This window comes from Sorex araneus, chromosome 4, assembly GCF_027595985.1.
Source record: "Sorex araneus isolate mSorAra2 chromosome 4, mSorAra2.pri, whole genome shotgun sequence".
Classification (NCBI taxonomy): Eukaryota; Metazoa; Chordata; class Mammalia; order Eulipotyphla; family Soricidae; genus Sorex; species Sorex araneus.
In genome coordinates this window covers 182,062,242-182,087,138 of record NC_073305.1, presented here as the reverse complement: position 1 = coordinate 182,087,138, position 24,897 = coordinate 182,062,242, and the positions used below count along the sequence as shown (strand labels likewise).

General features: G+C 53.1%; 2 protein-coding genes across 4 annotated transcripts in view; one reads left to right on the top strand and one right to left on the bottom strand.

Annotated features, from left to right (window-relative positions):
• TFB1M (transcription factor B1, mitochondrial) overlaps positions 1–24,897 on the top strand; it is a 54,679-nt gene that overhangs the window by 18,183 nt on the left and 11,599 nt on the right. For 2 of the 3 annotated variants that reach the window (XM_004601097.2, XM_055135077.1), the window contains exons 4-5: positions 791–942; positions 12,393–12,512. In XM_004601097.2, coding sequence (XP_004601154.2) covers positions 791–942; positions 12,393–12,512 — 272 coding nt within the window. The remainder of the gene's footprint in view (positions 1–790; positions 943–12,392; positions 12,513–24,897) is intronic. The other variant, XM_055135076.1, reaches the window with a different exon arrangement.
• On the bottom strand, positions 18,665–24,652 carry CLDN20 (claudin 20). The gene is made up of 3 exons (XM_055135078.1): positions 24,303–24,652; positions 21,235–21,382; positions 18,665–20,138 (listed from the first exon to the last, which is right to left on the bottom strand). The coding sequence occupies exon 3, from the start codon at positions 20,104–20,106 to the stop codon at positions 19,459–19,461; it is 648 nt and encodes a 215-aa protein (XP_054991053.1). The 5' UTR covers positions 20,107–20,138; positions 21,235–21,382; positions 24,303–24,652; the 3' UTR covers positions 18,665–19,458.

The following is a 24,897-nucleotide window of genomic DNA, read 5'->3' as shown; positions in this document are numbered from 1 at the left end:
GTCGATCTGCCCCATTGGGTCACTCCTCAGGGAGTTCTCCCTGTGTCACAGAGCTGCTGTGTTTCTGGTCAGGCCCCACTGGCCCTTGCTGGGCCATCTGCCTGTCAGCGCTTTGTCCGAGTCATGTCCGAAGCATGACCAACTCTCCTTCCTTCCTTCTTTCCTTCTTTCCTTCTTTCCTTCCTTCCTTCCTTCCTTCCTTCCTTCCTTCCTTCCTTCCTTCCTCCCTCCCTCCCTCCCTCCCTCCCTCCCTCCCTCCCTCCCTTCCTCCCTCTCTCTCTCTCTCTCTCTCTCTCTTTCTTTCTTTCTTTCTTTCTTTCTTTCTTTCTTTCTTTCTTTCTTTCTTTACTTTTTTCCTCCTTTCCTTCCTTCCCTCCATCCCTCCCTCCCTCCCTTCCTTCCTTCCTTTCTTCCCTCCCTCCCTTCCTCCCTCCTTCCCTCCCTCCTTCCTTCCCTCCCTCCGTTTCTCTCCTAAGCCAGAAACCTGAGTACTTTGACTAAAGAGGTAAAGTTTCCCCATCATAATCTAAAGCTGATTATGGGAATCATTGCCTTTGAAGAAGAAAATCCCTGGGAAATACCCCTTCCACAGATGGAGGGGGCAGCGTGAGGGGTTGGGGGCACAGAGACTGAACCCCACAAGCCCCCCACCAGCAAGACCCAGCCCCAGCTCATGCTGCAGCTGTCAGTGTGCTGCTTTCACTAGCTGTGATTTTACTTTAACTCCCAGTTGTGTTCGGAATGTATCGATGAAATCAGGTCAAACTTTTGTTCTTTTCCCTCCGTCCAGACCCGCCGGATGTCCATATTATTGGAAACCTGCCTTTCAGCGTGTCCACGCCACTCATCATCCAGTGGCTGGAAAACGTTTCTCAGCGGGATGGGCCCTTCACGTACGGCAGAACCCCGATGACGCTCACATTTCAGAAGGAAGTGGCAGAGGTAAGGATCCCTTCCGGGGGGCTCACAGGGTTACGGAATTCCAAGGCCATAAGAAGTTTGCTCCAGGCCATGTCTCCTGAGTGGTCAAAGTACCCAGAAGGCCCCAGCACAGTGCAGAGATGGCACGGAAGGTGGGGCCAGATGTGGCGGCTGGAGGCTCCCAGGGGTCTCTGCTCTCAGCTGAGAGGGAGTGAGGGGCTCAGGGAGTGAGGAGCTCAGGGAGTGAGGGGCTCAGGCCTCAGGGAGTTTGGGACTTGGGGCCTCAGAGGGTATGGGGCTCATGAGGCCCCCAGGAGTTTGAGCCCCACTCTTGCCCCCGGCTGTGCCCTCTTCACTCCTAGACTGGAAGCCGGCAGGGACCGGCTGCTCCTCAGCTGCAGGGGGTCAGGGATGGGGTCTGTAGCACCGGTGTTCTTATTAGGACAAACAGACAGGAAAGAGACTCTGTGTGTGTGTGTGTGTGTGTGTGTGTGTGTGTGTGTGCGCGCACAACCAAGTTAAAAACATAAGGTTAGTCACCTTACATGCCACTTCTGCCGTCTCCTACCGACCCCCAGTGTGGCCAGTGCCAGGGATTTAGCACATTCGCTGCCCGCCTCTGAACCACTTGGATTTTTCTCTATGCGATGAATAAATGACCCTTTTGTCCATACTTTGCACCAAGGGAGTCATGCAACATGTGCTTTTGTTTGCTTGTTTTAAATCCTGAGTCATTATGTGTCAGGTTGGTTTGTGTTCCTCACTGCTCCGGTTCCCTTCCTCATTCCCATCACTCTTTCATCATCATCATCATCATCATCATCATCATCATCATCATCATCATCATCATCCCATTGATCGTCGATTTTCTCAAGCGGTCTCAGAAACGTTTCTATTCGTCCTAGCCCTGAGATTTTAGCAGCCTCTCTTTACTCATCCTTCCCAATGGTGCCACATTGGAGGCTCTTTCAAGGTCAGGGGAATGAGACCCATCATCGTTACTGGTTTTGGCATATGAACACACCACGGGGAGCTTGCCAGGCTCTCCCATGCGGGCAGGAAACTCTCGGTAGCTTGCCAGGTTCTGTGAGAGGGAGAACTAGGCTATAAGATGTCTCCTGGGAGCTTGGTTTTATAGTCTCTGGATGTTGGCCATTGATGGGATTACACGGCACCGGGGGCAGTCCCTGGGTATGACCGCCTAGCTACTGGAAAATGGGGGATCTGGGCGGAAGAGACCCAGTCCTGGTCGGAGCAGGCTTGGAGATCTCAGTCCCAGGGCCCACACACCTGGCTTCCTCTGCCAGTACTTTCATGCATGAGGCTTGTCCGAACATGTGGAGAGGGGCCTTGAGCATGGCTGTGGCTGGGTTCCAGAGGTCTTCAGCTGCTGGTGCTCTACTCGGGGTGGGGAGGGAAACTCAACCCGCCCACCCCGAGGGACTCCGGTGAAGACAGGTCATCATCTGTCTGTCCCTTCTCCCGTTTGGGGGCCCTGAATTAGTTTGTGTGTTTTGTTATTGTAAAGAGAACTGTGGTGAGTGTTCTGGTGTGTATGGCAGCCGGAGCTGGTAGACAGGGTGTCTCTCGGGCAGCCCCCAGAGATGGAAGTACTGATGCCAAGTTGCTCTCTGGTCAGAAAGCAGCTGGGTGGCGCCTCCGCCGCCTGCTGCTTATAAGACGTACCCCCTGAATTCCCCGTGCCCTGAACCTCGCCCAGCCTCTGCCATTGCAGGGATGTATGTTTCTGTTAATCTGGGGACAGTGATACACTATGGTTTCTTTCCCCCTTTCTTTTTTATTCATTTCTGATGAAAATTAAGCAGCATTTTAGATTTTTTTAGCCTTTTGGGTAGCCTCTTTTTTTTTTTATTTAATGAAGTGCTTGCCTTTCACCCATTTTCTGTGGGCTGCTTGTCCTGCCAAGATTTGCAAGAGTTTTTGCTTGCTCTTCATACTCTCTTTTATTAGTTAAATGTGTTGCATATTTCTTCTATTCTGTGACATGTTATTATCTTTTTATGGCATCTTTTAAAGAGCAGACATTCTTAATTTCAAATTTATGGTTCTTTCTGTGTCTTGTCAGAGAAACCTTTTTATATCCTGAGATGGTGAGGACGTTCAGGAAGCTCGACTGTCTTACCTTACGTGATTGTATCTGTAATCCCCTTGAGATTGATTTTGTGTGTGGTTGAAAGAGAAGCCATTTTCACCGTTTCTTGCATGTGGGCCTGAATTCACCTCGCCCCGTTTATTGAAAACACCTCCCCTTGCCAACTCCTGTCAATATTTCTGGCATAATAACCAAAGCCTCGTAGGCCTTGTCCTAACGAGAGGCACCGAGAAGACGGATGGAGTGAAATCTCGGGAGTAAATGACCCAGCCCGGGAGAGGCGGTGGGGGCGACTTTCCAGAGAGAACATTTGGAAAGATCGGAGCAGATGAAGGAGGAAACATTTTTCAAAGCAGCTTTCACGTGTGCGTCTGTTGAAGTGCAGGCAGTTGCTCAAGTCGAGAAAGGGTTGCCCTGTGAATCAGTGCTCGGTCAGTGAAAAGCCGAGGACAGCAGGGATGGAAGCGCACGGACGCTGCTGTTCTGGGGAAGAGGAGGGAAGCCGGTGCAGAGAAATATGGTGCTTGGTTTTGGAAACCTGGGGAGAAAACCAGCGGCTCTGCACAGGTAATCGTAGAACTCGCCTGCGAGTCTGCAGAGATCCCTGGGCTCCAGCGAGGGACCTGGCGCAGACCCCGGCAGGACAGTGGCGACGCTCATTTCCCCCAGGCCAGTGTTGGTTCAGAGCCTGGGAGAGCAGAGGTGTGCGGGCATCACCCGAGGGCTATTCCCCCTTCTCTTCCCTTCGCGCTGCTGTGTGTCTGGGGCTTGCACACCTGTGATGCAGACATCACCAACACCACGGGGAGGAAACACGTGCCAGCCAGCCGGGGCTCCACCACTGGGCGACCACTGGGCCCCCGCATGAGAAGTTTGGAAGAAAGAATAGTAAACAGAGGGGCTGGAGAGATAGCACAGTGGGTAGGGCACCCTCTTGCCTTGCATGCAGTCAACCCATGTTTGATCTCCAGTGTCCTCTATAGTCTCCTGAGCCTACCAGGAGTGATCCCAGAGCACAGAGCCAGGAGTAAGCCCTGAGCACTGCTGGATGTGCAACCCTCTCTTCCCCCACCCACCCAAAAAAAAGCAACAACAGAAGCATAATGAGAGATTTGTGTCTTAGATGTTCTTAGATGTTAAGACTGTGAAATCTTAGTCATCACAGCAGCTGGAGGTGGCCAGAATAGAAGCCCAGAGCCTGACTAGCAGCTGGGGAAGGCTCGGGATACAGTCATGGATGGTCCGCGGGGGGAAGGGATCGTGGAGCAGAGGCATGGATATTTGGGTCATTCTTTCGAGCCCGGGGTGGGGGGTGGGTGGGGGGATTGTTGATTTACCAATACAGAAAATTTCCAGTTACTCTTGTCTTCAGATTCGTCACTCTTTTCTGTCATGTCTGAGCTGTTGATTCTACTGGGTGTGTTTATTCCAGAGAGTGGATTTTAGGGCTTGTGACTTCGTTGGGTCTTATTCTGCCTCCCCTTGCAGTCCTGGCTCTCGCTGCCCCCGGAGTCCGTGTACAGAGGCGCGGTATTCAGAGGAGGGGTTTGAGGGCTCGGCCCACCCGCTCCATTCCCTGTCACATCTGCACACTTCCAGCCGCTTTCCTTCTGCTCTTCTCCATCCTTTCGATCCCTTGCGAACCTGTTGCATTCTTTTTTTTTTTTTTTTGGGTCATACCCGGTGATGCACAGGGGTTACTCCTGGCTCTTCACTAAGGAATTACCCTTGGCGGTGCTCAGGGGACCATATGGGATGCTGGGATTAGAACCCTGGTCGGCCGCGTGCAAGGCAAACGCCCTACCCGCTGTGCTATCGCTCCTCTGCTGCATTCTTACGAGGGATCATACCACGCGAGCTGCTGTTCTTGTTGTTGTGTTTTCCAGTGTCCAGGGAAGGATTTTGTTGCATTGGGTTGAGTAGTGGGTTTTCTTTTCTTTTCTTTTCTTTTCTTTTCTTTTCTTCTCTTTTTCTTTTCTTTTTGCGGGGGACAAGAGGATGACACTTGTCGGGTCACACCCAGCGATGCTCAGTGGTTACTCCTGACTCTGCACTCAGGAGTCACTCCTGGCATTGCTCAGGGGAGTATCTAGGATGCCAGGGATTGAACCCAGGTCGGCTGCGTGCAAGGCCAACATCCTCCCTGCTGTACTATCACTCCAGCCCCAAGTAGTGGGTTTTGACCCGGCACAGAGAGGCATTTCCTGTGGGTTGCTTTGCACGTAGCATTCCAGTTTTCTTCACGTGTGCCGTGCACAGCAGCTGTTAGCCTGGGGCCAGTTAAGTCCACTCCGCCTTCCTGACCTTTCTCGCGCATCCTTCTGTCACCTCCTGTTCCCGTCAGCAGGAGCGCTGAGTGTGCCTGGCCCTTGCTCCCCTTCGCTAACGCTGACGGAGTTCCCTCAGCCTCTGCTGGGGGGGGCGCTAGCCTGCTGTGCTCGCTCTCAGAGCTCTCTTCTTCCCCTCCCCCTCTGCCCCCCCCCCCCAGCTGGTCGTGGAGCGTCTCCGGGCGCCCCCAGGCTCACTCCTCTTCCTTCTCTGGCCCAGCTCCCTGCCATTTTCTGGGGAAAGTGCTAGAGAGTCAGGGTCAGCCAGGCTGGCAGGCCGGTGCCAGGGCTCCCAGCACCAACTCGCAGGGAGGGCTACACCCTGCAGTGCTCGGGGACCACCTGGTGCCGGGAGCCCGTGAGAGGCAGCCGCCACACAGACCCCGGCACCCGCTGATCTCTCCCGCAGTGGTGCAGAGAGATGTGACACAAAACTCCTCTGAGAAGCAGCCGTGTAACTTGACCTCTGCCTGACTTGGGGCTTGCTCCGAGGACCCTGTGTGTGGTCCCGGGCTCGAACCCAGGTCAACCACATGCCAGGCCGGCGCCTGCAGCCCCATCCCCCCCTCAGCCGCTTAGCGTGACGTTTTCTCGGCCTGCCTGTCGCAAACTTGGAGCCGACCGTAGGCACGTTCTTCCCCTCGCTGCCTCCCTCCTGCTTCCCCCCGGCTTCCTGGAGATCTCGGAATCTCTACAGAGCAGTGCTGTCTGCTCAGGGACACACGTGGCAGTGTCTGGAGACATATTTGCTTGCCAGAACTGGCATTTCCTCTGGAATCTAGTGGATAGAGAGGTCAGCGGGGCGGTGGACATCCTTCAGAGACAAAACGGCCCGTCCCAGCAGGGTGCCAGGTTATGAACGCTGGTGGCAGGACGGTGAGGGGGTGGGTGCAGTCACTTTGTCCACCACGTGGTCGACATTAACCCTGCTGTGACTGCAGGGACCTAAACTAGGACCAATGCATTATTTTAAAAATGAATTCATTAGAACCCCCCTTCCTTCCCAAATTAATTACCCAGCATTCATCGGTAATTGCTTACCCCTGGCCAGTAAGCCCAAGACCCAGAAACTATACTTTGGACTCTTGTCACTCTTTTTCTTAGTGGTTCTGGAATTTTCCATCCCCCGGATGTGGTTCCTTTTGTGCTGATCCGGAGGCCTCGGAGATGACGATTCCACGTTGCTAACGATTCCACGTTGCTCACGTCCTTGTCGTGTTCCCTGCACCTGCTCACTTCCTTCCCTCCTTCCTTCGGTTGGTTTGAATTGAGTCCGGACGAATCATTTTCTTTATTAGTGTCTCAACCTTTGGAACTGTTGTTGGATTATCCCACCCCCCGGCTGACATGATTATTATGGTATTTCTGTTCTCCAATAACACAATGGAGATGCAAGTACCGTGTCCTCTGACTCTTTGGGGGAGGGCAGGGGAACAGAGTGAAGTGTGAGTTAATGTTCTCAGCGACTCGGAACGTCGCTTGTGGCTATTCATTATAGTGTTGCTTCAGCCTCTCCCCATGCAATTACTCGCCTTCAACAACAACCAAAAAGTGGCTTTTAGATTTCAGTATGAATTTTGAAAAGAGTCTCTACCGAGCCTGTAATTTATGGACTTCTTTAGAAGGGGGCGTGGCGTTGGTTCTCCGGCTGGTTTTCTCCGCGGGAGATGCCGTGCCGCCTTTCCTGCCGTCCCTCTGCCCTTCTTTGCCCTGTCGCTGTTGTTGTTTGTTGAGTTTGAACTGGGGCCACCGAAAGCGACTTCTTCACCCTTGGCTTGGTTTTGCGAGTTGCCTGGCCTTGTCCCAGTCTCAGTGGAAGCACTTAGCTACCCCCACTCAGGAACGGCCCTCAGAGTCATGTCGCCTTGCAGCTCATAAAACTGAGTCCAACTGGGTGGCAAAGAACAAGCCCTGAAGGCACTCCATCCGGCCTCATTCTCGAGGTGATGAGAAGGAGGCCTGGAGCAGGGTGACGCCTTCCCGAAGGGCCCGGGGCCAGGTACCGGGAAAGCCGGACTTGAACGAGGGTGGTTTGTTTTCTGCTGACCTCACAGTGTGTGGGGAAGTCCATGGCCTCTTCTCTCTGCTCCAGCATCATCCCCTTTGTCCCCCACTACTGTTTAGTGGCCGCAGCTGGAGGGATTAACCACCCCATTAACCACCCTCTTCACCTGGGCACTGGCGCCTAAAGCTTCTCAAGGTTTAGTTCAGTTCCTGTGCTTCAAGTTCTTTTAGATGACTCTGCCCTGGTGAATTCTTAAGCCTCATGTTTTCCTTTGACTCCTGACGCTTCCAAGGACTCAGGGTTCCATCCAGGTTTCCTTTTGCAGAGAAGTTAGCTGGTTGTTTTGTGACCTTTTGCTTGTTAAAATCATCTTATCGTAAAGGATGCTAGGAGGGCCCGTTTGGGATGGGAGATTCGGGCTGAAAGTAGATTATAGACCAAACATGATGGCCACTTAATACCTCTACTGCAAACCACAACACCCAAAAGGAGAGAGAGAGAGCAAAAGGGAATGCCCTGCCACAGAGGTGGGGTTGGATGGGGGGAGAACGAGGTGGGGTAGGGGGAGGATGAGGAGGGGGTGGGGGAGGGATGCTGGGACCATTGGTGGTGGAGAATGGGCATTGGTGGAGGGATGGGCACTCGATCATTGTATGACTGAAACGCAAGCATGAAAGTTTGTAAGTCTGTAACTGTACCTCACAGTGATTCACTAATAACAAATTTAAAAAAAAAATCATCTTATCAACTTCTATTGTGGTAGCTTTAGAATGGTGCATATCTAACTGTCCCAGAAATAGCAGTTCTTGTCTTCAGTGGCTGATAACCACATTATTCCTTTTGGGGGGTTCACATCCAGCAGTGCCTAGGACTGATTCCTGGCTCACTGCTCGGGCATTTCTCCTGCCCATGCTCAGGATCATACTCAGGACAGGGGTTGATCCAGGGTGGGCTGTGTGCACGGCCAGCCCCTTAATCTCTGTACACCTCTCTGGCTGCAGGCCCATCTTACTCTTCTGCGGGTGTTTAACGAATTCTTTTGCAGAGAACTTACTGGGTTTGGGCTTAATTGTATTTTTTTTTCATTTTGTGTTGAATTTGTTTTGAGGGCACACTCAGCATTGCTCAGGACTCGCTTCTGGCTCAGGGGACCATGTGGGATGTAGGGGCTTGAACCGGGTCGGCCAGAGGCAAAGCAAACTCACCACCCATTATGCTATTGCCCAGGCCCCTGGGGATTGATTTTACTTACATATTTTTTGTTGTTGTTTTGGTTTGGCTTGTTTTGTGTGCCACAATTACTCCTGGCTCAGGATTTACACAATCACTCCTGCTGGTGCTTGGGGGACCATATGGGATGCTGGGGATCCAACCGAGATCATCTTGTGCAAGGCAAATGCCATCCCCTCTGTACTATGGCTCTAGCCCCTATTAACTAATTAATTAATTAATTAATTAATTAATTTTATTTTTGGCTTTTTGGGTCATACTTGGCGATGCTCAGGGGTTACTCCTGGTTCTGTATTCAGGAATTACTCCTGGCAGTGCTCAGGGGACCATCTGGGATGCTGGGGATTGGCGATGGAGCCCAGGTCAGCCATATGTCTGGCAAATGCCCAACCCCACCGTATAATCACTCTGGCCCCTTATTTAATTTTTTTTTTTTCTTTTTGGGTCACACCCGACGATGCACAGGGGTCACTCCTGGCTCATGCACTCAGGAATCACCCCTGGTGGTGCTCAGGGGACCATATGGTATGCTGGAATTCGAACCTGGGTCGGCTACGTGCAAGGCAAACGCCCTACCCGCTGTGCTATCGCTCCAGTCCCACCCTTATTTAATTTTTTATGTTAGGGAGAGGTGTGCTTCTTTCTTCTCAATTAAAATCTATTATTGCTGTTTTCACCTCCATATTCTGGGCATTTCTGACAAAACCTGGATAGATCAGGACATTCTGTCCCCTGGCAAGATGGCTGTCTGGCACTCTGGCATAAAAAAAGACTTGAATGTGTCTTTTATCGAATTAGCTAACCTTCCACATCTCACTGATGGTTTTTTGGATAAAGTGATTCTTTATATTCTTTTTTAATTCACCAGCGGAAACAGACCTTTCAAGTATAAGTAAAATCATGCCGGAAAATCAGGAATGAAATGATACTTTAAACGTGGTTATTTCTTTTGATTCATTTTCTGATTTTGTGTCTCTGCTACGGTAGACTTAAAGCTCTGCTCGGAATTGTGCCATTGTGCATGATGCATTTTGAATTTTTGAATTTTAGATAGTGGTAAAATTTAGCTTCTTTTTCTTGAAGAGATAGAAAATATCTTTGGCCATGTGAGCCATAAATTTATTCCTTAATTTGAAGCTGTACTTCTGCTTGGCTTTTCTTTTTATCCTTGTGTTTGGGTATTTGCTCAGGAACCGTGTATACTTGTCAGTTTTGTGAGGAGGTCCATTAATTTTGTTATATTTTCTTAGCTGCAATTCTATACTTGTTTTGAATTTGCTTCCCGGCAATCCCGTTTGTCCCACTGCAGATAAGAACAAGTAGTAACAGTTGTAAATGCTCGGTTAAGGATGAGATGAGGAGCGGCTGTGACTTCCGAAGCAGATCGGAGCACAAATCTCCAACTAACTTTGCCCATGGAACTCAGCATTTCAAATTAAAACCCATTTTGGAGCCGGAGTATTAGTACAGCAGGTCGGGCATTTGCCTTGCACGTAGCCAACTGGGGTTCAATCCCCAGCATCCCATTTGGTCCCCCGAACACGGCCAGGAGGAATTCCTGGGTGCAGAGCCCGGAGAGTAACCTGTGAGCAACTCTGGGTATGGACCAGAAAACAAACAAACAAACAAACCCCAAAAAACACATTTTAAAACCTTTTTCTGGGAGAGACAGGGACCAGTTGGGGGCTACCCGCAGTGTTGTCAGGGGCTGTTCCCTGCTCTGTGCTCGGGGGGTGGCGATACTTGGGGCCTCAGCACTGGGGGTTACCAGGGCCACCTTGGAGGTCCCTGGCCCTCTAGGGCCATACCTGTCGATGCATGGACCCCTCCAGGCAGCACCTGCGGCTCCCGAGGGTCGGTGTGTCTTGCTGAGAACCCAGCCCGTCTCCACTGTGTGCAGGCCCAGTGCTCATGCCCAGTGCTCCCTCTTGGCCCAGAATCGTTGCCTTTGAGCAGAGCTGTGCATGTCCTTCTGGTGTCCGTCTCTGCTTCTCCCAGGAGCCTTCCCTGCTGCAAGACTCTTAGAGATTCACAGAGAAGAGCCCAAGTCTCGCTTCTCAGTGAGGAAGCTCCCCTGGGATCGGGTTCAGGCTGTGCTCCAAGAGGGGAGCCTGCTTTCCTTCCCACGGCACCTGCTGGCCGGCCCCTCCTTTCCCGGGATGAGGACCAGGGGTGTCCTAGCCTGCCTGCCTTCTGCGTACAGACCCCACCCCGTCCGCACTCACACTGCTCCGAAATATCCCAACTCTTCATTGCTTTATTTCTTTTTTCTCGGGGAGGGGGCTGGGAGAAGCCAAAGAGAGGAAAGAAAGAGTTAAAGAAGGCACGCACCCCTCGTGGGTGGCCGGGGAGAGCCTATGGCACAGGGAACGCTTGGCAGACCCGGGGCCGAGCGGTGCCAGCAGGCTCGGTGGCATGCACTCACTCGGACTCTGTTGTTGTTTTTTTCCCTTGGATCCCATCTGGTGTGTTAGTCCAGGTGGGGTGCCAAGGGGGTCCCTCCTGGTGGTGCCCAGGACCCTGCAGTGCTCCCGAGACAACCCAGGTTTCTCCCACGCTCAGACCACACACACAGCACGTGCCCCCACGCTGGGGTCGTCTCCCGGGCCCCTGTCCTGACTGATGTCTTGCCTGTTTGTTTCGTTTTGGGGAAACACTTCAGGGTGCTCAGGACTTGCTCCTGGCTTTGCGCTCAGGGAACCACGTGGGGTGCTGGGGATCGAAACCAGGTGGGCCCCGTGCAAGGCAAGCGCCCGACACACTGTAGTCTCTCTCCAGCCCGTCCTGTTATCAACTCTTTGCTTTTTTATGTACAACTTAATGGAATTTAAAGTTTTCTTTTTTTGAAATATACTTTTAGATCTGCCTCAACAGTTATACTTACTTATATATGTATTACATATATATATATATATATATACATATATATATATTACATACATACTATGGGGCTAGAGTGATAGCATAGCAGTTGGGTGTTTGCCTTTCATACAGCTGACCCGAGTTCGAGTCGTCTGCCCCTTACGGAGAGCCCGGCAAGCTACTGAGAGTATCCCACCCGCATGGCAGAGCCTGGCAAGCTACCCGTGTGTATTGGATATGCCAAAAACAGTAACATAAGTCTCTCAATGAGAGACGTTACTGGTGCCCGCTTGAACAAATCGATGAGCAATGGGATGACAGTGACAGTGATACATACTATATATATACTATACATATGAGGTATGGAGCAATAGCACAGCGGTAGGGCATTTGCCTTGCATACGGCCAACCTGGGTTTGATTCCTCTGCCCCTCTCGGAGAGCCCGGCATGCTACTGAAAGTATCCCACCTGCACGGCAGAGCCTGGCAAGCTACCCGTGGCATATTTGATATGCCAAAAACAGTAACAAGTCTCAAGATGGAGACGTTACTGGTGCCTGCTTGAGCAAATTAATGGGCAACGGGATGACAGTGACAGTGATGAGGTATATACATGCTACACACACACACATACACACACACACACACTAGCTAGTGCATAAGCCAGTATGTATTTATCACATAGGACTTCCTTCTGCAGAATATAGCAGTGGTTTGAAGATCCCAGTGCCAGGGGCGGTTGGTTTCTTGGGATTTTTGATCATGTCGCATCCGATGCAGCCCCCGGTTCTTAGGTGCCTGCGTTGATGTTGGGCGGGGACGTTCCTGACTCTGCCCCCTTGCGGCCCGTGGTCCCAGCGTGCAGAGTGGGCTCAGCTCCATGAGACGGGAGCGTTCTCTGCTGACACTCCCCCTCCTCACTGTCCCCCTCCAGAGACTCGTAGCCAGCACCGGCAGCAAGCAGCGGAGCCGCCTGTCCGTGATGGCCCAGTACCTCTGCCACGTCCAGCACCTCCTGACCATTCCAGGCCGGGCCTTCGTGCCCAAGCCAGAGGTGAGTGCGGCCTGTTCTGCATCCTAGCGGTGGGATCTCAGCGGTGGCCTGTGTTGTAGGAACGGCGTGTCACCTAAAATTTGGATCTCTAAGTCTCTAGGGTCTGATCTTTTTATCTGGCGGGGGGGGGGATGCCTCACCCAGTGATGCTCAGGGGTTATTCCTGCCCTGCACTCAGGAATTACTCCTTAGCAGTGCTCGGAAGGTCATCTGGGATACTGGGGCTCAAACCCAGTTTGGCCCCGTGGCACAAGACCAACACCCTGTCCGCCGCCCTGTGGCCCTGTCCCCTGACCGTCATTTGTATACAGACTATCCCGGGCCCTTTCTCTCTTGTTCCTGTTCAAGAGCCTAGAAATTTCGACAGGAGCTTTATTACTCTGTCTCCTCCTCAGAATCACCAAATGTCTGGTTTGTCCGAGTCGACCTGGTGGTGTGTTGGTGCTGTTTGCACACACGCACCCTTCTCCTTCTGAGCACTCTCCCAGCCCAGAGCATAAGCTGTACTGCAGACACCATGAGCCTTGTCGCTTCTGGTAGAGACCGCTACGTAGAGTTTATTTATTCAGATTCCCCCCATTTCCCTTTGGCAATGTTACTTGTGATAATTATCTGTGGAAAAATAGCCCCGCGGGTACAGCTTGGCTTCGGCAGCTGTGTGCTCCCTGCAGAAACACCGTCTCCGAGCCACACTTTAGAATCCAGGCCCTGTGGTGTGCCGGGTCACAGCCCCTGCTGGCCTTGTACTGTGAAAACTCGCCTCTTCACTCGCCTCGCATGCAGCCGACCTAAGTTCGATCCCCGGCATCCCATAGGGTTCCCTGAGCACCGCCAGGAGCGATCCCTTTCCCTTAGTGCAGAGCCAGGAGTAACCCCTGAGCATTTCCTAGTGTGAGCGCGCCCCCCTCTCCCCTCCTTTAAAATCAGATAAGAAAACGCGCCTCTTGCTTCCTGGCGTATCTGTCGGGCTCCCCGTGAGTGGGAAGCGGTGGGCTTGCAGAATTGGGGTGTGGAAGAGCAGAAGCCCCATGAGATGTGGCCTTCCCAGCCCGCAGTGGCTCCTGGCTTTGCACCCCTCTGGCTGTGGCATCAGTGCTTCTCCTCCCCCACCTTGTCCCGAGAGCCGCCTTCACCACAGGCCAGTGTTGACACAGTGAGGGCCAGCTGATGAGCTGACCCCCGTTCGCCACGGCCGCCCCGGCTCCCTCTCTCCACCTCCTTGCCCACCCTGGCGAGCTGCGCCTTGGCCGTCTCTGCCTGTATGTAGCACATCCGCCGGCGGGTCCTGAATCAAGCCCGGGCCGGTCGCTCTGTACCGCTTCTCTCCAGAACTGCGGGGTATCTCAAGGGTAGGGTCGGTACCATCTTCCCCAAAGGAATAGATCCTCCTTGGGTCCTGGGGACAACGTGGTGACTCGAGCGGGGAGAATGGATCAGCCTCAGATCGACCCCGCTTGTGCTTCCGGGGACGCTGTGCTCCAGAGCAGGCCCGTGTGATGGGGAAGGCCAAGTGGCCACTCGGAATTCTTTCTTGCTCCACACTTCCGTCTGGCATTTTTGTCTGGCATTCACGCGCTTTTCCCTGGGGACTAACGAAGGCCTCTGTTGTTCAGATAAAAGCTGGCTGTATCTTTGGTTCTCTTTGTATTTAGGGATGATCGTTTCTGCCAAATTAAACCTATTGGTAGCGATTTTTCTTGACATGCTTTTCATCATCTTGCAGATACAGCACCCGGGGATGGGGGGTGGGGGGTCTTATTTGCGATCTGGGAAAGCCGTTTTCAGGATGGGAAAAGGGGAAACGTTACACTGAAGGAAAGCAAAGAATCAGATGCTTACATTTTATTCCTGAAAGAATTTCTCTGCTGCTTCAAGTAGTTTTTACCATATTAGGGTAGATCAGAATACCCCGAGGAGAGCCAGCGAAGATCTGACTGGTGGGTCTGTGCGTGGAGTTTTTAAAAGCACGCACTTAAGGAAGGCAGGGGAAAGTTTCTTCAAAGATGGTAAAGTAACCACAAGACTGTCCCTCTGGCTGCTCTGTCTGAAACACAGAAGAGTCATAAATAACACAGATCACTACAGCAGACGGTGAGCTATGCTAAGTGCCGAGGAGAGAGCCCGAGGGGGAAGGGAGGGCGGGCGCTCATCTCTCGGTGCTCAGGGGAGGGTTAATAAAACCCGGTGTCAGTGGCTCAGACCAAACGCTGATTCACAGAGGGAGAAATTCACTCGGATGAAACGGGAAGGGCTCCTTTCTCGTGCTGGAGTCCGCTGGCCTCCTGTTCCCGGGTCTGGTACACAGTTTCACCAAGCCTTGAGGCAGGGCTGGTGGGTATCCTGACGCGTTGACCCCACTCTCATCAGACTCTCGTTCAACTTCTGCCTCTAAGTGGCCCCCCTCCCCCCACTTACGCTGCTAGAGTTTGTCGTATGGAGATTTCCGTTTAGAAACCGGATTTTCTGTTTTCCTCTCACTGTGGCATTAGCACTTACTCTACCAGTCACAAGAATAGCCTTCCATGAATAACCTTGTTTTTTGGGTGTGCTCATTCATATACTTAGTTAAGTCTTTTTTTTTTTTCGAAAGTTACTAAATTCTTCAATCCCATTCCTAGCTGAACAAATAAACATTTCACAGATCTGCTTCTGATGCTTTGGTCATCTTGTGCCTATGATTTTTTTTTCTTTTTGGGTTACACCTGGCTCTGCACTCAGGAATTACCCCTGGCAGTGCTCAGGGGACCATATGGGATGCTGGGAATCGAACCCGGGTTGGCCGCGTGCAAGGCAAATGCCCTACCCGCTGTGCTGTCACTCTAGCCCTTGCGCGTATGATTTGTTGGGTTTCTTTTTTCTCTCTGTGTCAGGGCTCAGACTCAGCGCCTCTCACACCTGTCAGCCATTTGCTCTGGGGAGCTTAGTGTCAGAACATCCCTGGCCCTGTCTGAGCTTTTTTTAAACAACAACAACGGAAAAAAGATCAGAGAACAGTGAGTGATGAAGTGTGTTCCAATAATCAGTCTAACATTTCCCTGCCTCGGGCTTCCGGGCCTCTGACCAGACCATCACAGGTGGTGCCTGCAGGCCATTGCCCAGCTCCCCCGAGCTCCGGCCGTGAGATTCCAGACCACCCACCCCCCAGCCGTGATGACCACAAGCATGTCCAGGTCTTGCTGTATACCCTCTGCCGTGAGAAAACCATGGGCCACAGAGACAGCGTCCACGGGGTCAAGACGCTTGCCTGGCGCGTGGCTGACCCCAGTTCCATCCCCAGCACTACCCGAAGGCCGTGAGCACCACTGGGGGAGATGGCTCCCGAGCACAGACACTGGACATAGCCCCCGAGCACCTTTCCCCACCCGAACAAACCACGAGGGTGGTGCTGGCTGCAGTGGGCCTGGGGCGCCTGGCTCCTGTGTGTGTCGCCTCCGTTCCTCCTTCCTTCCCACGTCCCTCTGGGGATCTTCCTCTCAAGCAGTCCCGTTGCTCGCCGGTGGCTTGCAGTGCCCTGGACTTGCACGGAGTGCAGACAGCATCCCTCCCTGGCGCAGCCCAGCACCGCTTCCCGTCACGAGCCACTGCTGCTCGTGAATCCCGTAAGCTCCACCTTCCGGTGCGGCTCCGGGTTGAAATCAGCCATGGGTGCCCAGGATGGAGCGGGGTCTGGCACGCCGGCCGTGGCCAGCACTCACCACCACTGAGGTCACTGAGAGTGCCAGGGCTGCAGAGGTGCCTTGCCTTGAGTCGGAGCGGCTCATCTTAAACTAATAATTGGCTTGAGAGAACAGTCGCCCAGAGTGCAGGGCGGGGCAGACTCACAACATCAGGAGTGCTGACCTGGGGGGACAGGGCTGGGTGGGGGAGGGGGCTCTCGGTGGAATAAAGCAGGAGATGCAAATTCTGGCAGGGTCCAGACCCCTGACCCCTGACCATGGACCCCTGACCGTGAACTGGCCGGATAGAGTCCCACTGTTGTTTCATACTGAATGACTGCTTAGAAAACACTCCCGTGTCTATTCAGGAAGAAAATGCCCCAGAGCCAAGTCAAATGAAGGTTCACCTTTGAAAGTAGCTACAGAGCTACAGAGGGCCGTTAGAGGAGGGGGGGGGCAGATAAAACTGGGAGGTGCTTAAGGTAACTGAGAAGGAGCAGAGCGTTGACAGAGCAGCCCTCTCGTTCACTGGCATGAAAGGAAACTCAGTGGGGCTGTATATGCTACGTGTGTGTGTGTGTGTGTGTGTTTAATGCTTTTAATATGTATGTACAGGGCTGGAGCAATAGCACAGCGCGTAGGGCGTTTGCCTTGCTGCAGCTGACCCAGGTTCGATTCCTCCGCCCCTCTGGGAGAGCACAGCAAGCTACTGAGAGTATCTCGCCCACACGGCAGAGCCTGGCAAACTAACATGGCGTATATGATATGCCAAAAACAGAAACAACAAGTCTCACGATGGAGACATTACTGGTGCCCGCTTGAACAAATCGATGAGCAACGGGATGACAGTGATACAGTGATGTATATACAGTGTTTATACATAAATGTTTTATATATTTTAATGCTTTTAATATGTATATACAATGTGTTTATATATTATTGGTATAAACACTTAGAATCTTGAATCTAAATTGTTAAAATTTTTAATTGGTGGACTTAGAGTGATATTACAGTGGGTAAGGTGTTTGCCTTGCACATGGCCAACCCGGGTTCAATCCCCAGCATCCCATTATAGTCCACCAAGCTCCTCCAGGAGTAACCCCTGAGCATCACTGGGTGTGACCCAAAAAAGATCAAAAAATATTTTTTTAATTACTACTTAATTGACTGGAGCCATAACATAGCGGTAGGGCATTTGCCTTGCATGTGGCTGACCCGGGTTCAATTCCTCCATCCCTCTCAGCTCGGCAAGCTACCGAGAGTATCTCGCCCGCATGGCAGAGCCTGCCAAGCTACCCGTGGCGTATTCGATATATCCCAAAACAGTAATAATAAGTCTCATAATGGAGACATTACTGGTGCCCGTCGAGCAAATCGATGAACAATGGGACGACAGTGATACACTGCTATACAGTGTGTGTATGTATACTTATGCATATATATACAGGTATATCACATACGCATGTCATATGTGCATGTTTTTATGTGTCTATATGTAAGTATATATGTATGTGTGTATGTATGTGCATATGCGTGTGTATGTATGTATATATATGTGTGTGTATGTGTGCATATGTAGGGGCCATTCAGGGGGAAGTGGGCTTGTGGTGCCATGGATCAAAACTCGGGCCTGTCACACGCAGGGCATGTGCTCTGCCACTTGAACTCTCTCCCCGGCCTTCAATCACTTATATGTCTGTTTTAAATATTCCTTTCCTAATTTCCGTGTGAAGGGTAGTACCTTTTCAGTTCAGGTATTTTGCTAATAGTTAATGACACTCTTGCAGAAAATGATGATATATCTTAGTAAGATAGGTATAAAATACTTTAATCTTGACTTACACACAAATGAAAATTATTTACTCAAAACTTTTCTTCCCACATCCTGAGTTATTAACCAAAAAAATGGTCTTTTCTCTTCTTTATATTATATTGTGAGTAGTGAGGTTAAATTATCAAATGAATACTAGAATAACTGCAGTGTTTCCATTGCACATTAGCAATCCAATTTTTGGTTTATTTAAAAGGCATTTGAATTACAGAAGATAATTTAACTCATATTTTAAAAATACATTCTTTGTACTGTAAAATTACTTTTACTTTCAGCAGTTAAATGAAGCAGCTCGATTATAAAACCAACAACGCTTTCACTAACATGACTCGAACTAGAGGAAAAAGACAACTTAAAAATAACTTTATCACTCAAATACTAATTAATGAGGGCTAAATGTAAGTCTTAAATGTTGGCTAAGTGGGCTCCATCTGGGGAGTTCTGGCCGTGGCCGTTGGGAGCAGTTGGGAGTGTTTTAAAACAAACCTTTATCGTCACCACTGAGCCGAATCCATGCATCCGAGGTCCAGAAAGTTAGGGATGGGTCACAAGGGTCAGTGTCTCTTCTTCATGCATCGAGTCCATGATCACTAGACTATTGTTCTCATCAGTAGACGTGGATACTCGACTGCACGGGGAAGGGGGCCAGGCAGGCGGCCGTGGGCAGGGGTGGGCGGGCAGCTCACTGTCCCTGCTGAAAGGCGGGGCTTGAGGGTGGCAGCAGGACAGGCATTTCCCAGATGTGGCCACTCCGATTGTCTGCGGGATCTGGGTGAAGTGTCATTCGGGAGCCGGAGCTGCAGGTCGTCTTGGAAAAGAAGAACACGGCGCTGGAGCGATAGCACAGCGGGTAGGGCATTTGCCTTGCATGCGGCCAACCCAAGTTCGATTCCCAGCATCCCATATGGTCCCCTGAGCACGGCCAGGGGTAATTCCTGAGTGCAGAGCCAGGAGTAATCCTGTGCATTGCTGGGTGTGACCCAAAAAGCAAAAAAAAAAAAAAAGAAAAAAGAAAGAAAGGAAGAACACTCAGTGGCCGTCCTGTGTGCCAGAGGAACCTTTCTCAGCGACAAACCTTTCGTGACAGCATGAAAACGAGAAACGCAAAAACAGTCTCAGGACAGATGCAGATGATGCGTAATAGCTTGGAGGCGCCTGAGACCTCACCGCCGTCAGAGTTCCTTTTGTTCTTTGTAGAGAAAGTTTTTCTTTTTTGGAGTGGGGGGTGGAGGGGAGGGAGGCGGCCACCCGCGGTGATGCTCAGGGCTTCCCTCCTGGCTCTGCAGCTCCCGAATCCGCCCTGGCGGGGCTCAGGGGACCCTATGGGATGCCAGGCTGGAACCCGGTCAGCCCCACGCGAGGCCGGCGCCCTCCCGGCTGTGCTAGAGCTCCAGCCCCTGCTTTGGTAGTCTTGTCTCCTTCACTGGCAGTGAGCGGAAGGCCAGCGGGGCCTCGGTGCTCACACGTAGTCCTCGAGGTGGTAGGTGGCCTTGTCGGGCGCCAGCGGCTGCTTGGGCAGCTGACGCCTCCCCTCCGGCCGCTTCCTGGCCCCGGAGCCGCAGAAGACCCAGCCGGCGACGAGCAGCAGCAGGGCCGAGACGAAGCCGGCGTAGACGGCCGCCCCGGGCTCCGGCTTGTTGCCCTCGGGCACCGTGAGGTCCAGGAAGGTGGCCACCATCTCCCGGGTGTACCACACCGGGGGCACCGCGCCCGCCAGCCCGGCCCCCAGGAAGCAGGCGCCCGCGGCCAGCGCGGCGTGGCGCTTGGTGTCCTCGCGGTCGCCGCCCAGGCGGGTGCAGCGCATGCCCACGGGCGCCGCGCAGATGCCCAGGGCGGCCAGGACACAGGCCAGCACCATGGCGGCCCGCGCCGCCTGCACGTGCAGGGGGAGGGCCAGCGTGGAGACGCGCAGCGCGCAGCTGAACATGCCCGTGCTGTACCAGGTGCAGTCCATCCACAGCCCCTGCAGCTGCTCCACGGCCGACAGGATGCTGGCGCCCGCCGCCACACTCACCTGCCAGCTGGGCAGCAGCGTGGCCGCCAGCACCCCGCAGGCCCCCGACACGGCCAGGGCGAACGCCAGCAGCTGCAGGCGCACGGAGGCCATGGTCCCCGCGGCGGGATCCTGGGGTCGGCGGCCTGCGGGAAGATCAGAGTCAGAGCGTCCATAAGGCCGACCCGGGTTCCGACCCCCGCATCCCTTACCAGACTCCCGGAGCACAGAGTCGGGAGTAAGCCCTAAGCATGGGGAGGGGGTGACGAAGCCCAAAAGACCAAGTACGGATGGAGGGAAAGAGGAATCCCTGTGCACAAGAGCTTTGGGGTCCTGCTTGCTGCGGCTCCGGAGAGGAAGCCGGGGCGGGGGGAGGGATGAGGGGGGCTTTGGCAGGGCTGCGGGGGGTGTCGGCAGGGAGGGAGGGCACGGCCAGGGGCCAGCCGGGCAGCGGGCTGAGACCAGCACCCACCATGGGGGCTGGGGGGCAGAGAAGGTACTTTAGTACCATTGAGGGGCTCTTGTGGTTTGGTATTGTACTCCCATTTTTCCCCTGACCTCCCGCCCCCATCACACACACATACACACACACATGCACACACGTGTACACACGCACAGATGTGCACACAATGCCAGGATCAAACCCAGGGACTTGCACGTGCAACTGTTCTGCCACCTGATATGATAGCCCGGCCCCCAAAGTTGTGTTTTTAATGCAGGTACTCCAGGTAGTTTAGGAGTTTAGGGATAGTTTAAGGATAGTTTAACTCTCTCTCTCTCTCTCTCTCTCTCTCTCTTTCTCCTCTTTCTACTATCCTCTCCTCTCTCTCTCCTCTCTCCTTTCCTCTCTCTCTTTCTCTCTCCCCCTTCTCTCTCTCCTATCTCCTCTCTCCTCTCTCCTTTCCTCTTTCTCTCTCCCCTCTCCTCTCTATTTCCTCTCTCCTCTTTCTCTCCTTTCCTCTGTCTCTCTCTCTCTGTCTCTCTGTCTCTCTCTCTCTCTTTATCAGGGAGAGGGAGACAGAGTAGAACGGTAATTTTTTCCTTTTAAAACAGACGTTTTCATTTCAGTATTCAAACCCTGATTTTTAACTTAAAACCAGGTAAATATACTCGACTCCCACCGTCCGCCAGGCACATGACCCCGGCGAACTGTTAGAGGCGGGAAAGAAAGGACCAGAAAGGGGCTGCAGCCACTCGCATCGTGCCCCCGGCTTCCTGTCACCGCGCTCACAGAAGCCCTACCTGGGCGGCACCCTCTCGCCCCCCGGGCCGGGCCGCGATCCTCGGCAGGCCTGGGTCAGGTCCAGGGAGCTCGCGCCGGCATCCTTCCCTGACCCAGACGGCGGCGGCGGCTGCAGAACCGGTTACTCTGAGCAGTTCCCAGGCGCCTCTGTGCGGGAAAGAGGGACAAGATCAGAAAGGAGCCATCATGAGGTGTGTGCGGAGGGGCCGTGCCATCACACGGGGACACGCGGAGGCGGGCCGGGGTCGTGTGTGTCCCCCTGAAGGAGGGATGTCTGGGTCACCCGTCACCTCCCGCGGGAGCAGAGGCTCCGAATCCCAAACACCCTGGCCGGCTCTTGCCGGGCCAGCGCCCTCTGCCCCCACGCTGCCTTCCGGGGGGACAGGGGTCAGCCCTTCTGTGGCGGCGTGTCACCTGCCCGCGTTTTCAGGACAGTTACCTGGCTCACTTGTCACCGACGTCACCTCTGTTTACCTGGGAGCATGCGGACTGGGTGGCTGTGGGGCTCCCTTCTCCCCCCTCCTCGGGTATCACAGACCCCCAGAGCCCAAAGGACCCCAGACACTTTTTTTGTGTGTTTTGTTGCTTTTTGGGTCACACCCGGCGATGCACAGAGGTCACTCCTGGCTCTGCACTCAGGAATTACCCCTGGCGGTGCTCAGGGGACCATATGGGATGCTGGGAATCAAACCCGGGTTGGCCGCGTGCAAGGCAAATGCCCTACCCACTGTGCTATCGCTCCAGCCCCCCCAGACACACTTTTGACACTTCCCTGTTCCTCTCAGGAGAGGCCTCTGTGTAGAGGACCAGCAGCAGGTCAGCTGTTCCAGAACATTCCCCTCTCTTCCCACCTCACGCCGTCCTGCCCGTCCCCCTCAGCCCCCCAACCCACGCCCCCTTGGACCCTTGTTTGATTCCAGGGGAAACTGGGAAAATGCTGCATCTGGAGGTAAAAGGCACCAGACACTTCGGCTGTCTCGCCCAGAGGGGAGGGATAGGGCGAGCGGCTGCCCGGGGCGGCTTTGTCGGGCATCTGAGAGACCGTCGGCCATGTCTGGGTTAAAGGCAGCCAGAGTCGGGCTGGAGCCGTAGTGCACTGGGTAGGGCACTTGCCCTGCACGCAGCTGACCCGAGTTCAAGCCCCAGCACCACATAGGGTGCCCCAAGCACCACCAGGAGTCAGCCCTGAGCACTGCCAAGTGTGGGCCCCCAAACAAAACGAAAAGTCTTAATTGCCACATCGGTTCTAGAAGAAGTTGAACCCTAGGGCTGTGTGAATGCCACTGTTCTATTTTTGTGTGTTCATCATCTTAAAATGTCACTGTCACTGTCATCCTGTTGCTCATCGATTTGCTCGAGCGGGCACCAGTAACATCTCTCTCCATTGTGAGACTTGTTGCTACTGTTTTTGATTTTTTTTTGGGGGGGTCACACCCGGCAATGCACAGGGGTTACTCCTGGCTCATGCACTCAGGAATTACTCCTGGCGGTGCTCGGGGGACCATATAGGATGCTGGGATTCGAACCTGGGTCTGCCGCGTGCAAGGCAAACGCCTTACCTGCTGTGCTATTGCTCCAGCCCCAGTTGCTACTGTTTTTGGCATATCAAATACCCCACGGGTAGCTTGCCAGGCTCTACACTTTAAAATGCAAGTTCTACAATTTAAGGCGAGGATGTGCCTGAAACTTAGAATTCCTCAGAGTCTGGCAGGGTTAAGTAAGCTCGGCTTCGCCTGCCGTCACAAATTGCTGTTTTCCAAATTCCTTTTCCTGCCTAAGACCAAAATGGAACCACAGTTGAAGTGCAGGGGGCCGGGTGTGGGGGTAATAGAAGCGCATGTTTATAGTCTCTTAATAGCTGTTTTTGAGTTTGGGTTCTTCAGCCGGTCGGACGGCAGCCCCTTACTAAGTGACGTCCCTCCCACTGAGGGATCTTCAGGAGAGAGATGAGTCACCTCCGAGCGTGGCGTTGCTTTCTCTTCCCTTTGATTGATCTGCGTACAACCAGGCCGAGCTCACTTCCAGCCCTTCTCTTCCCATTAGCCAGCAAGACTTCATAAACATAACGTTCCCTGGGCTGGAGCGATAGCCCAGCAGGTAAGGCGTTTGCCTTACACGCGGCCGACCCGGGTTCGAGTCCCAGCATCCCATATGGTCCCCCGAGCACCACCAGGAGTAATTCCTGAGTGCATGAGCCAGGAGTAACCCCTGTGCATTGCTGGGTGTAACCCAAAAACCAAAAAAAAAAAAAAAAAACCACACATAACGTTCCCGTGTGTTTCAGACCGGCAGGCAGCTTGCTTGTCTGAATGAACAAGCCCTGGCAGAGACAGTCACACAGCCAGAGCCCGCGTAAACAGAATGCCAGGGCAAGGGCAGCCCGAGGGTGTCCACTGTCCACTATCCATCTCACTTCTGGCTCGGAGAACTTAGGGGAAAGGATCTAGTCTCCCAAGTGAGGGTCACTATTCTGTTCCTTCCCGGGAAAACTGGTGGTTGCTGTCTTTGTCATCTTGCTACAAAGTCTTTTTCTTTTTTTTTTTTTCTCTTCTCTCCACCACCGCATGGCACAGTTTTTTGGCCTGCTTGCTCGAATTTCTGTCTCGGAGAGAATAAAGGCAGACTTTGTCTCGGTGACCGAGAAGTACCGTAAAAGTCAGCCAAAAAAAAAAAAAAAAAAAGCAAAGAGGTCACACCCCAGGACTTAGCTCTGAAGGGAGAAAAACCTCCTGGTTCCAAAGTGCAGTTACCCGGAATGGAACCCGTGAAAGGTAACTTTGTTACCAGTTTGCCCACAGGATGTCACGGGCTTCTTTCACCTACCAGGTCAGGCTCCCAGCTCAGATTCATTTATGTAAAGACCAAGATTTAAGGGGCCCGAGAGGCAGTACAGCAGGGAGGGCACTTACCTTGCACGCAGCTGACCCAGGTTCGATCCCCGGCATCCCCTCTGCTCCCCCCAAAGCACCTCCAGGAGTGATCCCTGAGTGCAGAGCCAGGAATCAGCCCTGAGCACCGCCGAGTGTGGCCCCGAAACAACCACAGAAAAAACAGGCTTACAACTTACAGCTGGAGCTAGTGAAGCCTTGAACGTCCTGAGGTCTCCAGGCACAGAGATGACAGACACTTCTGGTCTTCCACACACCTGGGACCGCAGTAGCCCTGACAGAGGGTCTTCAGGTGACTCCCATTCAGGGATGGGGGGGAGAGAGAGAGCACTTGCACACGAGTCCTACCCCAGCTTCTGAGTTTTGGCGGGAAAGCCCCAAGCAGAGGGAGGACTGTCGGGGGCAGCCCAGCGGGGTCCACGCCGTGCGAGGTGCTGAGTGTGCGAGCAGTTAAGTACCGGGTTCTCCGTCCCATTTTTCGAGCTGTGGGAGAGCTAGAGCCGCAGAGGCGGGGAAGGGCGGGCGCTGTCGGCACCCCGGGGCGTGTGGGGACCCGCGGGCTGAGAATGCGGCTTTTGTGCCCCGAGAGGAGGAGGAATTATTTATTTATTATTGGTGCACACAAGGGGCCTCGCTTTTCTTTGAAGCTGGTGTTTTTTTCCGTCCACGGCTATAATTTATTTTTGAATTTTTATCTCTGTCGGAGGAGATTTTCATTCTTTTCTGTCCCCACTTAAAGAGCACGGGCGGAAATATTTTTAACTCGATTGTGCC

Coding starts and splice junctions, on each gene's coding strand:
- CLDN20 (XM_055135078.1), bottom strand. CDS start 20,106: ATGGCCTCCGTGCGCCTGCAGCTGCTGGCGTTCGCCCTGGCCGTGTCG.